The 24,874-nt window shown below is 39.0% G+C and overlaps 1 protein-coding gene across 3 annotated transcripts; it reads right to left on the reverse strand.

Moving 5' to 3' along the window:
* Window positions 1-1,745: 1,745 nt before the first annotated feature.
* LOC135462937 (uncharacterized) lies at window positions 1,746-23,474 on the reverse strand. 3 transcript variants are annotated; one of them, XM_064740251.1, is made up of 12 exons: window positions 23,307-23,474; window positions 16,951-16,989; window positions 15,375-15,404; window positions 14,542-14,580; window positions 12,964-12,993; window positions 12,131-12,169; window positions 10,560-10,589; window positions 9,847-9,885; window positions 8,887-8,925; window positions 8,113-8,157; window positions 3,572-3,665; window positions 1,746-2,301 (listed from the first exon to the last, which is right to left on the reverse strand). In XM_064740251.1, the coding sequence occupies exons 1-12, from the start codon at window positions 23,371-23,373 to the stop codon at window positions 2,286-2,288; spliced, it is 507 nt and encodes a 168-aa protein (XP_064596321.1). In that variant the 5' UTR covers window positions 23,374-23,474; the 3' UTR covers window positions 1,746-2,285. The 3 variants fall into 3 exon arrangements, with proteins under 3 accessions (XP_064596321.1, XP_064596322.1, XP_064596323.1); XM_064740252.1 differs by lacking the exons at window positions 12,964-12,993; window positions 14,542-14,580 and having other exon boundaries at window positions 23,307-23,472; XM_064740253.1 differs by lacking the exons at window positions 10,560-10,589; window positions 12,131-12,169 and having other exon boundaries at window positions 23,307-23,472.
* Between the last annotated feature and the right edge of the window lie 1,400 nt (window positions 23,475-24,874).

Raw genomic sequence — 24,874 nt, forward strand, 5'->3', positions numbered from 1 at the left:
ATCAACGTCCTCTCTCTCCTTTCTAAGCTAAGTAATCAAATTTTGAACCAGCTTAAAAATCTTCCTACAATTTAACCATGTGTAACCTAAACACAAACATACTAACAGAAAATACTCTCTAAATCCTCCCCTACGATAGGTAAAGAAATAACACCTCCCAAACCAGAATACCCTAAAATACTCGCCACAATACAGCAAAGTCGGTCAAAGTACTGACAACTGCACTCATCTCACTCATTGTTACTGAAGTCAGTGAAGTAGCCCAAAAAGTCCACATCATCTTCCTATTGTATACGTACGGGAACTGTCACCAAGTACGGGAGTTCACGCCTTTAAAACCAAGTATGGTTCAACCACTCCTTTCCTCGCACTGGTCAGCCTCTCACTGGTTTCAACAATGTTTCTCAATGTTCTCTCATGAACTTAAATAAACCCGTCGTAAAATAAACGTTCATCAACAAAAAATATCATTTTCAATCTTATTTGTATCAGAGTATATTAACAATATCATAATGCTGGCCGCCGTCATATAAGTGAAATATTCTTGAGTACGGCGTAAAACACCAATCAAATAAATAAATAAATAAATAAATAAATAAATAAATAAATCAAGCCTGTCTCGCTGGGACTGTATGCAAAGGTTGAAAATTGATGCAGCTTCGCATCCTGTAAAACCATTCTAAGGATTCTGCCTGGAGCAAACTCTTCAATAATTTCCCTTTTCAGCATGGCTGAAACGAAAAATCTTTGCATCAGGCTCGCGTTTTCTTGAGTAAATGGAAGTAATCGGCCTTTTTGTTTACATGTTACCTCTGTGCGCCTCACCTTGGCACCGGGGATGCAACCAAATGTGGCCCCTGCATTCCCGGGAAGAACCGATATATTCCCGGAGTTCCGCCATATACGGTCTGGTATATTGGGCATTTCAACCGGGTACATAAAGATGATATGAACCTAGAGTTCACGTTTTGGGTGATAGTCTGTCCGTGAAATGTAGCGGAGGTTGATTACAAATGGAACACCTTCAAGTCTCGCGAGTTCACACAAGTAACGTGGCGAAATGGCGTTAAGCCGATAGACCTATGTATCCAAGATACATGAATATAACATCCAGCAACTGCCACGAAGTCACACCTGTTAGCCGTCTTCGTTCGCACCAGCCCAAACATTGTCTCGCTGAAATTCAAAAAACTCGCCAGATTCCTGAAATGCCGATTCGGCTTAATGAAGAGAAGTATTCTAACGACTGGTTCGGTCTCATAAACGGAATGCCTGTGTCATGTTTTGGTGTCAGAGAAATGAAATACATTTGGCTCATTTGGTAGGATAAGCTCTTTGCTGTCAGCAAAGTGTTCTATTTCTTTACTTATTTATATGACTAGTGTTTTGCACCGTACTGAAAGAATATTCCGCTGTCCTGGATTTATTTATTTTATAATTTTTTCAACCCAGAAAAATGCATTTGGAACTTTGGATACTTCGGATAACTTGTCTAACTATATTGGTCCAGGTTTTTGCTTCTTAACTCTCATACACAGCTTGACTTTATTCTTTGATATGCATATATATATATGTACATCTATGATTGCGCGCCTGGAATAGACCATGAAACAAAGAAACTATGGACGTGACGTCACTGATACCCTCTGGGTCAGCACATGCCACCGTGGATTCTGACGTTCCAAAACCATTTTACTACGCTGGAAACATTCTAAAAAAAAAATTACAATAAATTGAACTATTTTCACATACAATGTTTATTGGTCTTTCACCTGATATACACTTCGTTTAAGTCTTTTCTTTGCTTTAAAAGTTTTATTACAGTTAAATATTTATTATAAAAAGGTAAATTATCGGCATAATAGAGAAGACGAGCTACAATGTATCTACAATGTATCTCATACGGCTGTCACCACATTTGTCATAGCATACATGCATCATTACAGACATACTATAATACATATCGCATCTGGCATTTGGCGAATAACTTACACCTTATATTCAGGTGTCAACCTGAACAGAAGTGTGTGAATACTGAATCTAAATATTACTCGGTCATTCTAAATGACTAACATGTTGGTTATATGAAAAGCTTGGAGTTTAATTTAATGCAAGTTGGCGTGATAGCACTTTCATTCCAGACTATTGTACAAAATGTCACACATTCTCCATTGCCACGCTCTGCGACACAGGCCTTCGGAAACCCATTGTAAATTCCGTCATATGGCATTGCCTCTTTTAGAGCTGAAGACTTCATACATTCCTTGCTGATTTGTTGGCAGAACTTACCACACACAATACCTGCAATATATAACGCAATTATGTTTGAAAGATAAAACCTCAGAAGTTTTCTTTTTAATCGTACTGATGTCAATGTTTTATGATAGCAACATGTCAAGGCTGTAGTCTTCGTAGCCAGTGCTGAACCCAGTCTTATGAAGGTCTAAAGACGTTAGTTTTCATTTTGTCTTAAAAATATCCGAAATCTCTAAGTAATAAAATAAAATTTCAGTGGTTTATCAAGGCTTTAGCGAAGTAACTGATTTGAAGTTAAGACAAAGACTGAATTAGCTTTCTCTCCCCGTAGCCCCCTATTCCATGTAGCGATAGGTACTATAGTAGTAAGTATATATGTATGTATCTCATCATGGATGCTTCACCCCCGCTAACACCCCTTGGTTGGACTGGAGAGCTGTTGAAATACTGCAAGCAGTCTATCCATAGAACTGAATTAAATAATTTTAGTCAGTAGAATCAAAGAGCAGGTTTACTTAAGAAATAAAGGCTTGATTTTGTCAACACAATGTCTGAAATGTATGATGAATAAACAGATATATTCACCGTTTACGGAAGAGGCCGTGAGCCGAATATTTATTTATTTTATTTGATTCATGTTTTACGCCTTACTTAAGAATATTTCATTTTTACAAGGGCGGCAAGTATTATGGTGGGAGGAAACAGAGCAGAACCCGGGGGAATCTCACGGCCATCCGCACGTTGCTGGCAGACCTTCCCACGTACGGCCGGAGAGGAAACCAGCATGAGCTGGACTTGAACGCACAGCTATCCCCTTGGCCATGGAAGCCCAATGTGAACCGAATACTTAAACGATCGGTATGTTTATTTCTCCGGTATTTATTAAATATACATTTCAGAAATTTTGCGGCAAAATATCGAACCTTATTGATTTGTGGCATTTTAAAATAATTCTGTTTCAAAAGTCCGAGATTTCTCCCACAACCCACATTAGTATATCTCAACTAATCTGAAGTGTTAAAGCCGATGATTCTAATGTAACAACAACAACACGCACCCCCCACCCCCCTTAAAAAAACAAAACAAAAAAAACAAAAAAAACAAAACACAATAATGGAGAAAAGCTTTCGGCTAATTCGAATATCATTCGAATTCGGGTAGGGGTGGGGGGGGGGACATTGAAACATTTTATCGCGGCTAGGTCGTCACAGGTGGAAGTCTTGGCAAGGTGCCAACTTTCGTAAAAATGAGATGGCATGTGTGTGCCCTACACTTTCTAGACTGAAGCGTCGAGAGCAATTGAAGGTGTACTTACTTCATTATCAAGACGCCGGCAACTGACATGACAACGGCACCACCCACACTTCCCACTGCCACACCTGCTGCACTGTCTTTATTATCGTCTTTTTCTAACGAAAAAGAAAAATTAAAAACAAACTATGATTTATGTATTTATTTATTTGATGTTTTACGTCGTACTCAAAAATATTTCATTTTTACGACGACGGCCAGCATTATGGCAGGAGGAAACTGGGAAGAGCCCGGGGGATTCCGCGATAATTAACAGGTTGTTGGCAGGCCTTCCCATGTGCGGCAGGAGAGGAAGCCAGCATAAACTGGACTTGAACTCTCAGCGACCGCATCGATGAGAGGCTCCTGGGTTATGGCACCGCGTTGGCGTAATAAACCCTGGGCAACGGAAGCTTCAAAATAGGCTATGCACAAGTGTAACAAATTTATGACAACGTGCGTGGAAAAAGTAACCCAATAAAATAGTTAATTATTAATTAATGGATTAATTAATTAATTGATTGATTTATTAATTAAAAAGTGAAAGCCACCTAATACGCTAAAAATGATACAAATTTTATAATTATAAAATTGGGATTGATCGTTAGGAGTGGTATCCAGTGTCTGCGTCTGGAGTGCGCGTTTCACAAAGTCTAAAGGCTAAGCTTAAACGGATAACTCCGTGATAAGACTCGCCATTTTGTCTAACCTGTTTCACAAAGAAAGTTTTGGGCTATCAGCTAAAGCTTTTTGTCTTCGATTTTGAAAGTTAGTTCAAGCTCCGGAGATGGCTAGGAAAAAAGCAAATTTTACTTTAAAAGTGTTCTGTGTGCAATTTTTAAGGTTTATTTACTGATTCTAAAAAATAGGAATAAATCATTTTCTTACAGCACGCAAAAGTGTTTTCAAGGAAAGGGATATGGTGTTTCCGTTTCGTTTCGACCATTTGTTATGAATGTTAATATCCTTTCTTAAGCTGTCAATTCGGAAACTTAATGAGAAATTATCACCTTTGATCTGTTATTTACACATGGTACTTTAATGTGTTTATATTTTGGAAATAATTCAACAATTATCAGCATTGATTCAGTCAGTGACGCTGATGCATATAGCGGTCACATAACCGGCTCTGGTAAGCCTGCTATGCATGTAAGGCTACAGACAGGTTCACTCTTGTGAAATGGCCAAGTCATGTGTCAAGTTTCTTAGCTTGGTTACGGTAGACAGCTAAATGACACTTAGCCCACCAACAGACCGTAGACAGCTAAATGACACTTAGCCCACCAACAGACCGTAGACAGCTAAATGACACTTAGCCCACAAAAAGGCCTTAGACAGCTGAATGACACTTAGCTCACTAACAGGCCTTAGACAGATAAATGAGACTTAGCCCACTAACAGGCCTTAAACAGCTAAATGACACTTAGCCCACTAACAGGCCTTAAACATCTAAATGACACTTAGCCCACCAACAGACCTTAGACAGCTAAATGACACTTAGCCCTCTAACAGGCCTTAGACAGCTAAATGACACTTACCCAACCAACAAACCTTAAAAGGGAAAGTGAAACGAGCCTCAACACTAGACAGATTTTAGCATTTTAAAGCTCCTATGTGTCGAGAGCACAACACAATGCCTAAAACAACAAACGTAGTGGTTGTCATGTAATGCTATGCAATGTACCAGCTCGCAGATGCATAAAGGTACTAGTGAAAATAGGTTGTTGAATGAGAGATCACGACTTGACAACGTAACATCCACATGGTATCAGAAAAAGTGGGATGCTGTAAAACTAAAAATGTGATAAAGGTGCATAAAATACTGCAACATAATGAAAGGGAATTCTTTCTGGGAAAGAATGTTATTGATGTTAAGGATTGTTTGTACGTAAATCTCAGATTACACAAGCCAAATGTGGAATTGAAAATACTCTTTGGAGCAGATGTAATTATGATGTCAGACAGCACACACAGACAACTTAACAATCTACCACAGTCAACTTTCAGAGCTCATACATTGAGAGGTGTTATTGGTGTTCTTGACTGTAAGGAAACGTTTATTGCCGCTACCGAATTACCGATAAACAGTACACATTTGATGTCTACGTAGTTGAGGCACAGTTCCTGAGAATATGAAACTAGTGAAACTGAACATCCATGAAGTCAAAACCACTATGGGTAAAATTAACGGCGATCCACTAAATATCCGTCTGAAGGAAAACGCACTTCCATTCCATGCTAATACTGCGCGTAACATTCCTGTTCCATTAATACCCGAACTTAATGAAGAGATAGAACGAATGGAAAGGGATGAGAAAATAAGCGGACCAACGGAATGGTGTTTTATTGTAGTGTTACCAAAGCATAACAGTAAAGCTGTCAGAATATGTGTAGATCTACTACACTTGAATAAATCGGTTAAACGCGAGCGATATGTGTTGCCAACCATTGAAGACATTACAGCTGTACTGGATGGACAAACAGTTTTCACAAAACTTGATGCAGCTTCTGTATATTTCCAGTTAGAATAAGACCTAGAGAGCGCAAAACTATAAACGTTTATTACACCCAAGGGAAGATACTTCACAGGTTTACCATTTGGCATAACTTTAACCAGTGAGATTTTCCAGAGAAAACACATGGACATAGCGCCATACACAGGACAGTGCATTCAAAGCAATGAAGCAGGCGTTAACTATTGCACCAGCGGTTGCCTCTTATGGCACAACAAAGTCAATTGTTTCCGCCGAAGCCAGTAGTTACGGGGTAGGCGGTGTTCTCATGCAGAAAAGCAACAATGCATTAAAACGAGTGGCTTTCGCATCCCGTACACTCCTCCCGGCAGAGACTAGGTACGCTCAAATAGAAAAAAGAGTTTCTTGCGTCTGTGTGGGCATTTGAAAAATGTGATCGGTATCTGTGCTGACCTGACCATTTTCGGCTACAAACAGCTCACAAACCCCTACAACCGCTAACTAATGGAACAGACATTGTACCGCTACGTTGCCAACGGTTACCAATGAGAATGATGCGGTACAATCCTGTAGCTGAGCGTGTTTGTTTCGGGTAAACAACTGATTGTAGCAGATACTTTGTCACGGCATCAACCGGAAATGAACAATACCAGTACAGAAGAAACCAAATTGGATTATGAAACTGACGTGTATGTTCATGGAGTCACTGAGCAGTGGCCAGTTTCATACGATTGGCTGGAAGAAACCATGCGAGCTGTGTACCACAATGACGTCATGCAGAAGGCAATTGAGTTCAGGGTTAACGTATGCCCAAGATATTGCGCCAACATGAGTTCCTATCGGAAGAATCTGCATTCTGTCGCTGAGATACTGTTAATCTATGATGACAAAATTGCAATCTCGAAAGCACTTCTAGACATGATTGTGAAGGTTATTCACCATGGTCATCAAGGCATTACAAAGTGTAAGGAAAGAGCGAACACTGGAATATGGTGGTATGGCATTGGATGCGATATTAGGGACATTCAGAAACTGTCAACACTGTCAGTTATAGAAATCAGCTCAAACCACAGAGCCATTAAAATCAACGGAGCTTCCAAATGGACCGTGGGAACGAGTTGGAACGGACTTGCTAACATACAATGGAAGAACATACGTCGTGACAGCAGTGATGTTTTCTTTATGAACAAGTCTCCATTTCTGAGAGTGGAGATGTCTTGTAATGTTATGCAATGTACGAGTGCGGAGTAATGTGAAGGTAATAGTGGATAAAGGTTATTGAATGAGCTATCACGACTAGACGACGTAACATCCACAGTGGTGACTTTTTGTTAACCTTCTGGTAACCTTGCCCACCTGAATATATTGAAAGATAAAGTTTCAACTGTTAGTCGGATTTGTCTTATAATTTATATTTAAAACAAAAACAGAACTAAAGGGTACAATAAGTTATAGTTAGTGGAAGCCGACCAACACTGAGAACTTCATCAGATACAGCTTCGTTTTAGTCTGTTTTCTTTAGGGTATATTATTGTCTTGATTATGTCGGATGCCAGCAAATAGAATCCATGAAGGTGACTGAATGGGGTAGCACTTTATGTTAATGTTGAGGCCCACCTGCTGAAGGAAGCATTACTTTTAGAATTCACACTAAAACTAAATGTTTTGTTTTTCAGCACATTTCATATACAGTTTACAATAGCAACATGGTGTTTATTCATAAAACACTACAAATGTGTAAACATGTGATATTTACTATTTAAACGTGTTAGATGTTTACAATAGTAGACATTTTTACATGTTTATCGCCTTTTCTCATTTAATATGAACACAAAATCATGTTTACTGAGCTATTTGTGTTCTCTGAAAATATCCAACACATTAGTATGCAAACATGTTAACCATCCAAAATCTTTTTAGTAGTATTTTATGATTATACACCAGGAAGCGTTTGAAAATTGGATCAGAAATGTGTTTTCGTTAAACGAAACCCTTATTTTCTGTTTGAATGTCATTGTCCATGGATTACGCGAAGAACGTGTTGAGTAATATATCACTATAGGATGGTTTCCGAAAACGAGGTCTGTCTTACCTGTCGACGGACCTGACCCTTCCTGCTCTGGCAAGGTTGTATTACCTGGATGCCCATGAATAAACAGATGAATAAATGAAGATAATAACAATAATGGTGATCGAATCAGTTTGAGTATATATCCAAAAACATACAATTAAGTTTTTTTTTTTTTTTTTTTTTTTTTGTCATCGTAGGGAAAGCGAAATCGTATTTTATATATTTGCAAACAACCTCAATGTGAAAATTGTCGCCAAATGTGAAAAAAGAAATTTTGTCAAAATTCCCTCCAAAACTACAAGACATCATGTCATTTATTTATTTATTTATTTGATTGGTGTTTTACGCCGTACTCAAGAATGTTTCACTTATACGACGGCGGCCAGCATTATGGTGGGAGGAAACCGGGCACAGCTCGGGGGAAATCCACGACCATCCGCAGGTTGCTGACAGACCTCCCCACTTACGGCCGGAGAGGAAGCCAGCATGAGCTGGACTTGAACTCACAGCGACTGCATTGGTGAGAGGCTCTGGGTCATTACGCTGCGCAATAATGTCATGTATTTTGACAAAATTGCTTTTCCTTTTTTATCTTAATATATAGTTCTACAATAGAATAAAGGGCTATGTGCTGCTGTCTGTGTTATCAGCGCATGTCTGAGGGAAAAAAACATACAGGTGAGATCAATCCCTTCTGCTGAATTTGTCACCCATCTGGATTTTTAAAACTGTGTAATTCGGTTGGAAATCCTATTATTTGAACACAATGAATTGTCATGAAAACCCTACACTTACCTGAAGTTGGGTCAGATACAGTTCCTGTCGAGGACGGGTCTACAAGATCCAAAGAAAAATTTTATTAATATCAGTTTTTGAAAAATATTGTCAAGCTTGGCATTTGGAGGTAAACATCAGTAAGAAAAAAGTGATGATTTTCTGCAAAGGTAAACAAAGGTAAAATATCCCTGTCTTTTGTTACAGTGAGCAGATTCTAGATATTGGCTGCATATGTATATCCTGACACTGCATGTAAGTAAAGAGCTAATTAGCCAGGTATCAAAAGCTCTATTGCTCTTACAAACAAAATAACTTTTTTATCCATTCCTATTGATTGCCTCGTGCTACATTATTGTATATTATTGTATTAATTATGTTGGATGGTAGCCAATGGAACAACAGCAGGTGATTAAAGTGGGGTGAAGTTGTATCACCTGGACACGAGGAAAACTGAATAATTTCCACAGCAGAGAAGCTCATAGAAAAGGTTATGTAACTTTCAAGACCTTCAAGAAGCGTCAACAAATGTTGACTGCACACTCGAAATTCACTGACGTCAACAGCACGAAGCTCTATCTGTCGTTGAGTTAAAACCCTCTAGCAGCTTTGTAACCAAGTTAGTTGATCGGCCACAGGTATCGCCAGTCACAACAAACAGACAAACTGCCATGACATCCTCGTACCTACCAGAGGTTGTAGCAGTAAGACACAAAAAAATCACAGATTGTTTGGTTTAAACACATTTTGTTAAAAACGTTGAAAGGAAAGAATGTAACCGTACTAAGCCGCCTGAATAAAAGCATAGTGATATAGATTCGACGTGCACAAAAACAACTTCCTTGAATTGTGATGTACATTATACTACTTCGTTGCTGAAAAATGCTTGTAGTTCAGTAGTCCTGTAGTTGATTATTAAGAGAAAAATTCTAATCCTTCAAATACATCCATAAAATTTCATAAAATTTTTTCCGCACTCACCGGAAGTTGAAGCAGATGAACTGTCAGTGTCTTTGGCGGCTGCAACACACAAGGATAAAACAATAAGTATCACGGCAAAAAAGCATACAGAAAGTTTTTCGAAAAGATCAGAATCCTGGCGAATTTTCAAAAATGTTTTTGCACACTGATATTGCACTCATGATATAACCACGAACTGTGCGCCCATGTTGTTGTTGTTGCTTTCTAAATACAGTAGTAGTGTAGTACCCAGGCTGCGTGACCAGTAACTGATAAATGCCTTTGATGTGATTAAGACTTAAACGCATGATTTTTCCTGCTTCCAACGGTCAATGCCCACGCATGTTAATGTTATAATCCCCAAAGTAGAGCATCTGATTAAGAAGAACGTCTTAAGTAAAGGATATAACTTGAACCAGATGTTTGACTAAAAACATTCTAATAGAAAACAAGTTCTTTAATTAACTGTTTTTTTTTTTTGCTGTTTTTTTTATTGGGGTTTTATGTCGCTACCAACACTCTCATGGTGAAATGAAACCGTGCACAGCCCAGGAGAAATCCATGAGAATATCTTTGAATCTTAGTATCTGTTTGATTAGTTCGTGATTCACAGAAAATCTTTTAAATGTCCACTGGCTCTGTTCTCTTATCTTCCCAAACTACCAGCGTCGTTTAAAACGGGTTAAAGAGTGCATCATTTGTACACACAACCTGCCAGACATTTCCATACTTACTGGAAACTGTAGTCTCAGTTGGGGAAGAACCTGTGTTCAACAAAAAAAGAAAAGCTAGGTCTTGAAAAACCATATTCATAATTATAGACTAAATATTCTAAAACTTCGGTTAATTTGCGCACATGTCTGTTGGATAGCTAAAACCTAATGACGCTATTGTATCGGAACGGTGGTTGTAAGATCGCAAACACTGTAGTCTACCAGTCTGGTAACCATGTTATATGGAGCTTTAATATTGCGTGACAAATACTTTTGAAGATTTGATGACTTTGGTGCATGTTTTTTTGCTGCTTCTATCAGTTGATGTGCACATATTAAAGAGCAATGCCTATTGTAGTGCAGCTTAGGACACATAATGTTAGTATATTTAGTATAACTTGAACCAGATACTTGTCTTAAAAAGCATGTCATGCTGGCTTCCTCTCGGGCCGTACGTGGGAAGCCGGCATCCTGCGGATGGTCGTGGGTATTCCCCGGGCTCTGCCCGCTTTCCTCCCACAATAATGCTGGCCGCCGTCGTATAAGTGAAATATTCTTGAGTACGGCCTAAAACACCAATCAACTAATCAACTAATGAAACAGCATGATGATAGAAACACCTTTTTTGAATCCTAATACTTACATCTCTACTTCGTTTCTGAAAGTTATGGCTTCTCTGGTTTTTGAATCTGCTTAAATAATCAACTACAAATGTATGCTAATGTTTTCTTGGGCTAAAACTCTCAGAACACATGGAATGCCATGATGAAGGTCAATCAATTGTCACCTTTACATATTTGTAGTGTTTTATGAATAAACACCATGTTGTTATTGTAAACTATCAGAAATGTGCTGAAAATCAAAACATTTAGTTTTGTTGTGAAGTCTAAAATTACTGCTTCTTTCAGCAGGCACGAGGCAATCAATAGGAATCAATTCCTATTGATTGCCTCGTGCTACATTATTGTATATTATTGTCTTAATTATGTTGGATGGCAGCGAATCGAATCCCTGCAGGTGATTAAGTGTGGCGAAGCTGTATCATCTGGACACAAGGAAAACTGAATAATTTTCACAGCAGAGAAGCTCATAGAAAAGGTTATGTAACTTTCAAGACCTTCAAGAAGAGTCAACAAAGGTTGATTGCACACTCAAAATTCACTGACGTCAACAGCACGAAGCTCTATCTGTCGTTGAGTTAAAACACTCTAGCAGCTTTGTAACCAAGTTAGCTGATCGGCCACAGGTATCGCCAGTCACAAAAAAAACAGACAAACTGCCATGACATCCTCATACCTACCGGAAGTTGTAGCAGTAAGACACAAAAGAATCACAGATTGTTTGGTTTAAATACATCTGGTTAAAAACATTGAAAAGAAAGAATGTAACCGTACTAAGCCGCCTGAATAAAAGCATAGTGATATAGATTCGACGTGCACAAAAACAACTTCCTTGAATCATGATGTATGTTATACTACTTCGTTGCTAAAAAAATGCTTGTAGTTCAGTAGTCCTGTAGTTGATTATTAAGAGTAAAACTCTAATCCTTCAAATACATCCATAAAATTTCATGAAATTTTTTCCACACTCACCGGAAATTGAAGCAGATGAACTGTCAGTTTCTGTGTCGGCTGCAACACACAAGGAAAAACCATAAGTATCACGGCAAAGAAACCCACAGAAAGTTTTCCGAAAAGATTAGAATCCTGGCGAATTTTGGAAAATGTTTTTGCACACTGATATTGTACTCATGATATCACCACGAACTGTGCGCCGATGTTGTTGTTGTTGCTTTCTAAATACAGTAGTAGTGTAGTACCCAGGCTGCGTGACCAGTAACTGATAAATGCCTTTGATGTGATTAAGACTTAAACAAATGATTTTTCCTGCTTCCAACGGTTAATGTCCACGCATGTTAATGTTATAATCCCCAAAGTAGAGCATCTGATTAAGAAGAACGTCTTAAGTAAAGGATATAACTTCAACCAGATGTTTGACTCAAAAGTATATAATAGAAAACAAGATATTTAATTAACTGATTTGTTTCTTTTCTTGTTTTGTTTTGTTTTTGTTTTTTTCATTAGGGTTTTATGTCGTTTCCAACAGTAAAACAAGATATCTAATTAACTGATTTGTTTCTTTTCCTGTTATTTTGTTTTATTTTTGTTTTTTTTTTATTAGGGTTTGATGTGGCTTTATGTCTTTTTCAACAGTATTGGACTTGCACTAAGGCTGCCAGCCTCACGGTGAGATGAAACAATGCAGAGCCCAGGAGAAATCTATGAGAATATCTTTGAATCTTAGTATCTGTTTGATTAGTTCGTTATTCACAGAAAATCATTTGAATGTCCACTGGCTCTGTTCTCTTATCTTCCCAAACTACCAGCGTAACTACACACAACCTGCCAGACATTTCCATACTTACTGGAAACTGTAGTCTCAGTTGGGGAAGAACCTGTGTACAACAGAAAAAGAAAAGGTAGGTCTTGAAAAACCATATTCATAATTATAGACTAAATATTCTAAAACTTCAGATCATTTGCGCACATGTGTGCTGGATAGCTAAAACCTAATGACGTTATTGTATCGGAACGGTGGTTGTAATATCGCGAACACTGTAGTCTACCAGTCTGGTAACCAGGTTATATGGAGATTTAATATTGTTTTGACAAATACTTTTGAAGATTTGATGACTTTGGTGCATGTTTTTTTGCTGCTTCCATCAGTTGATGTGCACATATTAAAGAGCAATGCCTATTGTAGTGCAGCTTAGGACACACAATGTTAGTATATTTAGTATAACTTGAACCAGATAATTGTCTTAAAAAGCATGCAGCGCTGGCTTCCTCTCGGGCCGTATGTGGGAAGGTCTCTTGGCACCCTGCGGATGGTCGTGGGTTTACCCCGGGCTCTGTCCGCTTTCCTTCCACAATAATGCTGGCCGCCGTTGTATAATTGCAATATTCTTGAGTACGGCGTAAAACACCAATCAACTAATCAACTAATGAAACAGCATGATGATAGAAAACACCTTCTTTGAATCCTAATACTTATATCTCTACTTCGTTACTGAAAGACATGGCATCTGTGGTTTTTGAATCTGCTTAAATAATCAACTACAAATATATGCTAATGTTTTCTTGGGCTAAAACTCGCACAAAACATGGAATGCCATGATGAAGGTCAATAAATTGTCACCTTTACATATTTGTAGTGTTTTATGAATAAACACCATGTTGCTATTGTAAACTATCAGAAATGTGCTGAAAATCGAAACATTTAGTTTTATTGTGAAGTCTAAAATTACTGCTTCTTTTAGCAGGCACGAGGCAATCAATAGGAATCGATTACTATTGATTGCCTCGTGCTACATTATTGTATATTATGGTCTTAATTATGTTGGATGGCAGCGAATCGAATCCCTGCAGGTGATTAAGTGTGGCGAAGCTGTATCATCTGGACACAAGGAAAACTGAATAATTTTCACAGCAGAGAAGCTCATAGAAAAGGTTATGTAACTTTCAAGACCTTCAAGAAGAGTCAACAAAGGTTGATTGCACACTCAAAATTCACTGACGTCAACAGCACGAAGCTCTGCCTGTCGTTGAGTTAAAACACTCTAGCAGCTTTGTAACCAAGTTAGCTGATCGGCCACAGGTATCGCCAGTCACAAAAAAAACAGACAAACTGCCATGACATCCTCATACCTACCGGAAGTTGTAGCAGTAAGACACAAAAGAATCACAGATTGTTTGGTTTAAATACATCTGGTTAAAAACATTGAAAAGAAAGAATGTAACCGTACTAAGCCGCCTGAATAAAAGCATAGTGATATAGATTCGACGTGCACAAAAACAACTTCCTTGAATCATGATGTATGTTATACTACTTCGTTGCTAAAAAAATGCTTGTAGTTCAGTAGTCCTGTAGTTGATTATTAAGAGTAAAACTCTAATCCTTCAAATACATCCATAAAATTTCATGAAATTTTTTCCACACTCACCGGAAATTGAAGCAGATGAACTGTCAGTTTCTGTGTCGGCTGCAACACACAAGGAAAAACCATAAGTATCACGGCAAAGAAACCCACAGAAAGTTTTCCGAAAAGATTAGAATCCTGGCGAATTTTGGAAAATGTTTTTGCACACTGATATTGTACTCATGATATCACCACGAACTGTGCGCCGATGTTGTTGTTGTTGCTTTCTAAATACAGTAGTAGTGTAGTACCCAGGCTGCGTGACCAGTAACTGATAAATGCCTTTGATGTGATTAAGACTTAAACAAATGATTTTTCCTGCTTCCAACGGTTAATGTCCACGCATGTTAATGTTATAATCCCCAAAGTAGAGCATCTGATTAAGAAGAACGTCTTAAGTAAAGGATATAACTTCAACCAGATGTTTGACTCAAAAGTATATAATAGAAAACAAGATATTTAATTAACTGATTTGTTTCTTTTCTTGTTTTGTTTTGTTTTTGTTTTTTTCATTAGGGTTTTATGTCGTTTCCAACAGTAAAACAAGATATCTAATTAACTGATTTGTTTCTTTTCCTGTTATTTTGTTTTATTTTTGTTTTTTTTTTTTTAGGGTTTGATGTGGCTTTATGTCTTTTTCAACAGTATTGGACTTGCACTAAGGCTGCCAGCCTCACGGTGAGATGAAACAATGCAGAGCCCAGGAGAAATCTATGAGAATATCTTTGAATCTTAGTATCTGTTTGATTAGTTCGTTATTCACAGAAAATCATTTGAATGTCCACTGGCTCTGTTCTCTTATCTTCCCAAACTACCAGCGTAACTACACACAACCTGCCAGACATTTCCATACTTACTGGAAACTGTAGTCTCAGTTGGGGAAGAACCTGTGTACAACAGAAAAAGAAAAGGTAGGTCTTGAAAAACCATATTCATAATTATAGACTAAATATTCTAAAACTTCAGATCATTTGCGCACATGTGTGCTGGATAGCTAAAACCTAATGACGTTATTGTATCGGAACGGTGGTTGTAATATCGCGAACACTGTAGTCTACCAGTCTGGTAACCAGGTTATATGGAGATTTAATATTGTTTTGACAAATACTTGTGAAGATTTGATGACTTTGGTGCATGTTTTTTTGCTGCTTCCATCAGTTGATGTGCACATATTAAAGAGCAATGCCTATTGTAGTGCAGCTTAGGACACACAATGTTAGTATATTTAGTATAACTTGAACCAGATAATTGTCTTAAAAAGCATGCAGCGCTGGCTTCCTCTCGGGCCGTATGTGGGAAGGTCTCTTGGCACCCTGCGGATGGTCGTGGGTTTACCCCGGGCTCTGTCCGCTTTCCTTCCACAATAATGCTGGCCGCCGTTGTATAATTGCAATATTCTTGAGTACGGCGTAAAACACCAATCAACTAATCAACTAATGAAACAGCATGATGATAGAAAACACCTTCTTTGAATCCTAATACTTATATCTCTACTTCGTTACTGAAAGACATGGCATCTGTGGTTTTTGAATCTGCTTAAATAATCAACTACAAATATATGCTAATGTTTTCTTGGGCTAAAACTCGCACAAAACATGGAATGCCATGATGAAGGTCAATAAATTGTCACCTTTACATATTTGTAGTGTTTTATGAATAAACACCATGTTGCTATTGTAAACTATCAGAAATGGTGCTGAAAATCGAAACATTTAGTTTTATTGTGAAGTCTAAAATTACTGCTTCTTTTAGCAGGCACGAGGCAATCAATAGGAATCGATTACTATTGATTGCCTCGTGCTACATTATTGTATATTATGGTCTTAATTATGTTGGATGGCAGCGAATCGAATCCCTGCAGGTGATTAAGTGTGGCGAAGCTGTATCACCTGGACACAAGGAAAACTGAATAATTTTCACAGCAGAGAAGCTCATAGAAAAGGTTATGTAACTTTCAAGACCTTCAAGAAGCGTCAACAAATGTTGATTGCACACTCAAAATTCACTGACGTCAACAGCACGAAGCCCTGACTCTCTTTGAGTTAAAACACTCTAGCAGCTTTGTAACCAAGTTAGTTGATCGGCCACAGGTATCGCCAGTAACAACAAACAGACAAACTGCCATGACATCCTCATACCTACCGGAAGTTGTAGCAGAAAGACACAAAAGAATCACAGATTGTTTGGTTTAAATACATCTGGTTAAAAACATTGAAAAGAAAGAATGTAACCGTACTAAGCCGCCTGAATAAAAGCATAGTGATATAGATTCCACTTGCACACAAACAACTCCCTTGAATCCTGATGTATATTATACTACTTCGTTGCTTAAAAATGCTTGTAGTTCAGTAGTCCGGTACTTGATTATTAAGAGTAAAACTCTAATCTTTCGGACACATGCATAAAATTTCATAAAATTTTTTCCACACTCACCGGAAGTTAAAGCAGGTGAACTGTCAGTTTCTGTGGCGGCTGCAACACACAAGGATAAAACAATAAGTATCACGGCAAAAAAGCATACAGAAAGTTTTCCGAAAAGATCAGAATCCTGGCGAATTTTCAAAAATGTTTTTGCACTCTGATATTGCACTCATGATATAACCACGAACTGTGCGCCGATGTTGTTGTTGTTGCTTTCTAAATACAGTAGTAGTGTAGTACCCAGGCTGCGTGACCAGTAACTGATAAATGCCTTTGATGTGATTAAGACTTAAACAAATGATTTTTCCTGCTTCCAACGGTCAATATCCACGCATGTTAATGTTATAATCCCCAAAGTAGAGCATCTGATAAAGAAGAACGTCTTAAGTAAAGGGTATAACTTGAACCAGATTCCCGTACGTGGGAAGGTCTCTTGGCACCCTGCGGATGGTCGTGGGTTTACCCCGGGCTCTGTCCGCTTTCCTCCCACCATAATGCTGGCCGCCGTCGTATAAGTGAAATATTCTTGAGTACGGCCTAAAACACCAATCAACTAATCAACTATTCAAAAAGCATGATGATAGAAAACACCTTCTTTGAATCCTAATACTTATATCTCTACTTCGCTACTGAAAGACATGGCTTCTCTGGTTTTTGAATCTGCTTAAATAATCATCTACAAATATATGCTAATGTTTTCTTGGGCTAAAACTCTCAGAACACATGGAATGCCATGATGAAGGTCAATAAATTGTCAATGTGTCAGTCAATGTGTGCAGCATGTGGCACGTACTTTAAATGGCTCTGCCCATTCGGCCTTTATGTGAAACTTTTTGAACGGTAATAAGAAGTTTGGAATTCAAGCATGTAATTGGTTAAAGACAATAATGTCTTAGTTGAGGCAGAGAAAAACGCCTATAAATAAGAATGTTGACGTAAGCGGATGCCCTATTTCGAAACAACATTGTGTTATATACGCGAACCATGTACGTATTTTTTCAAGTGAACAAGTGTATTTGTGGCTGTGACGTCCACAGGTTAAGCTGTCTAATCTATCTGATCCTCTCAAGTTGTTTAAACCGGCTGAAATTGTAATCAGCTGAACACAGAAAATGCCATGGTATTTCCGGACTCACCGGATGGTGGATTTCTCAAAGTATTAGTTAAGGTTGAATGTGTAAGACAACACGAAAAGGTTGAATCCTGCACTAATCACAAAAAGGTAACAGAATATTCAAAACTCTCGAAATAATGGCAGCATTGTTAAAATCCAATGACCCCCCCCCCCTAGTTCTTTTGGCCATATAGAAGTAGTGTTTTAGTGTTCCGCTGTTTTCCTTCTGTTCACGAGAAATTTCTGATATAATTTAAATCGATTTTCAACCACAAAGTGGTAGTGCCATACGTCTGTCGTTATTCCCAAGATCTCAAGCAGGAGACCACAACGCGTGACCTTTAGGTTGTAGAAAGGGGAAACCGTACTTCGCATGACAAAGGAGTGTCTCGTCTCTAATACTGATAAGAGTACGATACGGATGACGCGACATGGTGTTTCCGATTTCTTTAAAATGACATATCCCATATCTCGTGAAAATTCCAGACTAAAAGGTGAATGAAAATGCTTATGCCCGTTTAGGTCTGCATGGACTCCTCTTCTAAAGAAACTTTGGCTATATTTTCTGTTGTCCGTTGTTTTTAACAGTTTACTGGTTCTATGTTGTCACCTAACATGTCTGAACAAGTCGTTGTAACTGGGATAAAGCTAATTCTTTGAGGATAAAAAAAATTTATCACGTTCCTGAACTCAACTGAAGCTAAAGTAAGACGTCATAAATCATACGAAATATGATGCTATATACCCTCAAAACACGCGGCTAAATGTTCCCAGCATTATTAGAATCCAGTGAAATCAGAGTACAGAAAGCCACCTTGTTTGGGTGTTTCTTGTGTAATCCGACACTGCTGAACCCTGTTTCGTGCCGAGTCAGTTGAATAAGTTCGAAGCAAAGTTTAACTGTATCGGACTACACAACAAGCACCAGGACGAAGGTGGTAAAGCCTATTTTGTCTCCCAGAACGAAATAAAAGTGCAACAAAACCGTATGTTTAATGCTGTCGATCTCAAACACCCTCTGCAGAGCTCATGAATTTTAATGAAACCAGTTAACGGCATGTTGAGCTTTACGAAGGCTGACTTCTTGATTCGTAGCCTTAGCAAGCTTCTTGGTTGTAGGATTAACTAGAAGTTGCTCGGTATTCTGCCCAGTCCCAGTGCTCGGTATTCTGCCCAGTCCCAGTGCTCGGTATTCTGCCCAGTCCCAGTGCTCGGTATTCTGCCCAGTCCCAGTGCTCGGTATTCTGCCCAGTCCCAGTGCTCGGTATTCTGCCCAGTCCCAGTGCTCGGTATTCTGCCCAGTCCCAGTGCTCGGTATTCTGCCCAGTCCCAGTGCTCGGTATTCTGCCCAGATAAACTGCGTTTATTTTGTGAAAGATTTATTTGTTTATTTGTATGGCCTTTACCCTTGCGGTCGATATCCTACACACCCTGGCTGTAAGATAACACATGCTAGGTCTGACAGAGTGTTTTGTCTCAGTGCTGTTATCTGACAAATTGCATTTATTTTGGGAAAGATTTATGTCTTTATTTGCATGGCTTTTGCAGTTCTGGTTGAAGTACATCGAGTCATATATAATGCAATACTGTCGACAAAGTACTATGGTGACATAGTATATGATTTAACCACACGTGTCCAAAGATCGATTTGTTTGAGTCATTTTTGTCAAGGAAGGGTAGGAGGCGTGTGTCGGTGGCCAAGAGACTAGCTTTCTAGCGCAGTAAAACAAACTTAGGAACCTCTCATCAATACAGTTACTGTGAGTTCATGTCCAGCTCATACTGGATGGCTTCCTCTCCGGTTGTACACGAGGAGGTCTGCCAGACACCTGCTGACGGTTGTTGGATTCCTACCGCCATAATGCTGGAAACCGGCGTATAAGTGAAATATTCCTGAAGAGGGCGTAAAACACCAGTCCAATCTATAAAATTAAGTAAAAAAATCCACCCGTTTCACATCTAGTATGTGAGAGAGCCAATCTATTGAAACACAGTCTCATGAAATATTTTTTTTCCTTGGACAGTTATTTGTAAATGTACTAATTGTCCGTCTGATAACTAGTTTCCTGGAAATCAGCCCATTTGACAATTAGTGAACATGACAATTAACTCGCCTGACAACTAATGTCATCCTATCATTTGTTGTGACAACTAAACTCTCCAATAGTGACAACTAGTCCATCTGATAGTTATTGTGACAGTTAGTCCATCTGGTAGTTATTGTGACAGCTAGTCCATCTGGTAGTTATTGTGACAATTAGTCCATCTGGTAGTTATTGTGACAATTAGTCCATCTGATAGTCACTGTAACAGCTAGTCCATGTGATAGTTATTGTGACAGCTAGTCCATCTAATAGTTATTGTGAGAGCTAGTCCATCTGGAAGTTACTGTAACAGCTAGTCCATGTGATAGTTATTGTGACAGCTAATCCATCTGATAGTTATTGTGACATCTAGTCCATCTGGAAGTTATTGTGACAGCCAGTCCATCTGATAGTTATTGTGACAACTAATAATTGAGACAACTAGTGTCTTTAATAGTTAATGTGACAACTAACACCTATGAAGACTATTGTCAAAACACTTACTATAGTTTATGCTACAACTGGCATGTAGGTTTTACCTTGTAGGTAAACAACAATTATACAGTCACATATTGACAGGCCCATCGCTGTTATTGTCACAAGTGATCATTGGGGCAACTGATCTCTGTGACAGTCATTGTGACCAGTAATCTCTATTGCAGTTATGGTGACAACTAGTGGTTAGGACATCTAGTACGTTTCACAACTATAGAGACCACTAATGATTGGGACATCTAGTGCCTTTCACAGTTATGGAGACCACTAATGATTGGGACATCTCGTACCTCTCACAGCTTTGGAGACCATTAATGATTGGGACATCTAGTACCTTTCACAGCTTTGGAGACCACTACTGATTGGGACATCTAGTACCTTTCACAGCTATGGAGACCACTAATGATTGGAACATCTAGTACTTTTCACAGCTATGGAGACCACTAATGATTGGGACATCTAGTACCTTTCACAGCTTTGGAGACCACTAATGATTGGGACATCTAGTACCGTTCACAGCTACGGAGACCACTACTGATAGGGACATCTAGTACCTTTCACAGGTATGGAGACCACTAATGATTGGGACATCTAGTACCTTTAACAGCTATGGAGACCACAACTGGTTGGGACATCTAGTACCTTTCACAGTTATGGAGACCACTAATGATTGGAACATCTAGTACTTTTCACAGCTATGGAGACCACTAATGATTGGGACATCTAGTACCTTTCACAGCTTTGGAGACCACTATTGATTGGGACATCTAGTACCGTTCACAGCTACGGAGACCACTACTGATAGGGACATCTAGTACCTTTCACAGGTATGGAGACCACTAATGATTGGGACATCTAGTACCTTTAACAGCTATGGAGACCACAACTGGTTGGGACATCTAGTACCTTTCACAGTTATGGAGACCACTACTGATTGGGACATCTAGTACCTTTAACAGCCATGGAGACCACTAATGATTGGGACATCTAGTACCGTTCACAGTTATGGTGACAACTAGTGATTGGGACATCTAGTACCTTTCACAGCTATGTAGACCACTAGTGATTGGGAGATCTAGTACCTTTCAAAGCTTTGGAGACCACTACTGATTGGGACATCTAGTACCTTTCACAGTTATGGTGATAACTAGTGATTGGGAGAACTAGTACCTTTCACAGCTATGGAGACCACTACTGATTGCGACAACTACTACCTTTCACAGCTATTTTGAAAAATAATCCCCGTAACAGTTATTGTGACAACTAATCATTGAGACCACCAGATCCTCTCACAATTATTGTGACAAACAATCCCAGTAACAGTAATTGTGACAACTAATCATTGAGACCACCAGATCCTCTCACAATTATTGTGACAAACAATCCCAGTAACAGTAATTGTGGCAACTAATCATTGAGACCACCAGATCCTTTTACAGTTATTGTGACAAATAATCCCCGTAACAGTTATTGTGATATATCCAATCATCGATACAGCTAGTGTCCTTAGTAGTTAATTTGACAACTAATCTTTGAGACAACTAATCTTTTTGACAGTTTTTTAGACAACTAATAACTGAATCATTTAGTACGTGTAGCAAAACCAATTATTGTGAGATCTAGCCCATAAGATAACTGGTTGGGAACTGTGGTAAGGCCCAGTTGTTCTAAAGTGGTTTTAGAGAATACTGGTATTAAGTCAGTTTTTATATTTAAATTTTAGCCAAATTCAACAGCCGATGTAGTTCTCCATAGTCAAAGTATGACAACAGCAGTTTTAGCTCATATTTAATACACTGTTACGCAATTATTGTTGGGTTAAGTACTAAACTGAAGATCTGGATTAAAGTTAAATCGGGTTTTAAGTCTTAAAATGGTTTTGAACAACCAGGTCCATTGCTTACAAGCTCTCCGTACCTTACTTGCAGAATGGGAAACGTTTCCCACCTAATCAAGTAGCTGCCATATTGCGCGCACTTAAAGCCACATCACCAGAGATGAATACTTTTCAACTACTTGTTAATCATGCACCTCTTTGCTGAGCAGGCACATCTACACGGAAACGTTGACATAGTTAATGGACACATGCAACGCTACTATGAAAACGAAGAGTATGGTTTGAGGGTATTGGAGAAAGATAATATCCCCAAAATATATATATTCTTTCATTTTTAGGCATAGTATATATATTTTAATAAGCGCTGTGTAATATGCAAATTTTCCTTCAATTGACCATCTCTAGTTCCACGATTAAGCAAACAATAACGCCATTTCCTACTTAGATATTAGTTTGTCAGGAGCTCTGTTCACCAGGAAAAAAAAAACTCTGTTCCGTATTTATCAAACGACTTAAGACATCAGTCACAAATTCAAACACAGCAATAATTAAAACATTTTGTTGTATGAAGTTTACAATTTGTGAACTGATTACTTACTGAAGAGTGATGCATCAACCACAGTTTGGGTTCTTTTCTGTTCTGAATTTGGCTATTAAACCACTTGCAATTTAAAATCTTAACTAAAATTTTAAATCTTAAGTTGATATAGTTGATAAATACGAGCCCTGGTTCCCAACGATCACACTGATTTCCTACACCAATAAAACTAACACCCGTTTAAGAAGTCAGACTTTCTTCAGCACGAATCTAAGCACCAATCGAACACACTGATCTTACCTACTGCTTTATATGGTCTTTCGATTAAGACCAACACAAGCAAGATGCACATCATTTCCTTCCACATGATGACGATGAAACGTCCGTCTTTGAATACGTCCAGTTGGTCTGAAAACTGAAACGGGTGTGCATGCAGCGCGGTCCACGTTGCTTCCAAGGGTAACGTGAAATAACAGGTATAGGGGGTAAAAAGATTACCTTTGGAACTGCGTCAAATATAAGCATATATCTTTATGCCAAACGTATCCGGACCTGTAAATCGAAAACAAATCAGGTGGCACAAGCGGTCTTTTATTACTTTATGATGCCATATGGATTGCAAATTCCAGTGATGAAATTATTTATGCGACCTACGGAGAGAATGCAAAATAGCATATGATAACTATCAAATAGAACTGAGATAAACAGGTCGTGACAAAATTATAACATGATTAAATCACGTGGTCGGGGCAACTTGGTTTCTAGATTGGGTAAACCTTGAGAGACGTGGTCAAGAGAAATTGATCAAGAGATGCCTGAGGAACATTGGTTGCAAGATACTGATCGAGAGACGCCTGAGAGACACTGGCTGCAACACGCTTATCGAAAGAAGCCTCAGAGACGCTGGTCGAGGGAAGTTTGAGAAATGATGGTCGCACGAAGCTGATAGAGACGCTGAAGGAGAGATGATGATAGCCAGGCACTGATAGCCAGACGCTGATGGCCAGACTCTGATGGCCAGACACTGAGGTAAAGACGCTGAGGTAGAGACACTGATGGAGACACGCTGATGGAGAAATGTTGATGGAGACGCTGAGGGAGAGACACTGATAGAGAGACGCTGAGGGAGAGACGCTGATGGAGAGGCGCGAAGGGAAAGGCGCTGAGGGAGAGGCGCTGAGGGAGAGACGCTGATGGAGAGACACTGATGGAGAGACGCTGATAGAGAGACGCTGAGGGAGAGACGCTAAGGGAAAGGCGCTGAGGGAGAGGCGCTGAGGGAGAGACGCTGCTCGAAAACGCCTGGGAGACACTGGCTGTAAGACGCTGGTCGAGAGACGCTTTAGGGACGCTGGCTGCAGGGCGCTAATCAAGAGATCCTTGACAAACGTTGATTGCAAAATGCTGATTAAGAGACACCTGAAAGATGCTTGTCTGTAAACGCTGGTCGAGAGACACTTGACAAGCGTTAGTCGAGACGCTAATTGCAAGACGCTGATCGAGATGCCGACAAACACATCGACAACTATGACCATCGAAATGCGGTTCTGAATTATCACCTTGGGGGCTTTTACGACGAGTGTAGTATTTCATTGTTTATGCAGTTGTTCTCAATCCGCATTTATGAGCCGTCATAAAAAATTGTCAAGTACGACGTTAAACCTCAAGCACTCACTCACATATATGAGAAATGGCTAGTCTTCATCGACTTTCACTACGGTATTGTAAGTGTGAACACGTCTGTCTTTGACACTGTAGTTCTGGTTTTTTTTTTTACTGTACCTTTGTAGAGCTCATGCTATAAATAACCCCGGCTACGAAACTGGGTGTTGAATTGTTGAATGGTTGGTGAGCGCGCGGCTTACCGA

The sequence above is a fragment of the Liolophura sinensis genome, chromosome 2, assembly GCF_032854445.1.
Source record: "Liolophura sinensis isolate JHLJ2023 chromosome 2, CUHK_Ljap_v2, whole genome shotgun sequence".
Lineage (NCBI taxonomy): Eukaryota > Metazoa > Mollusca > Polyplacophora > Chitonida > Chitonidae > Liolophura > Liolophura sinensis.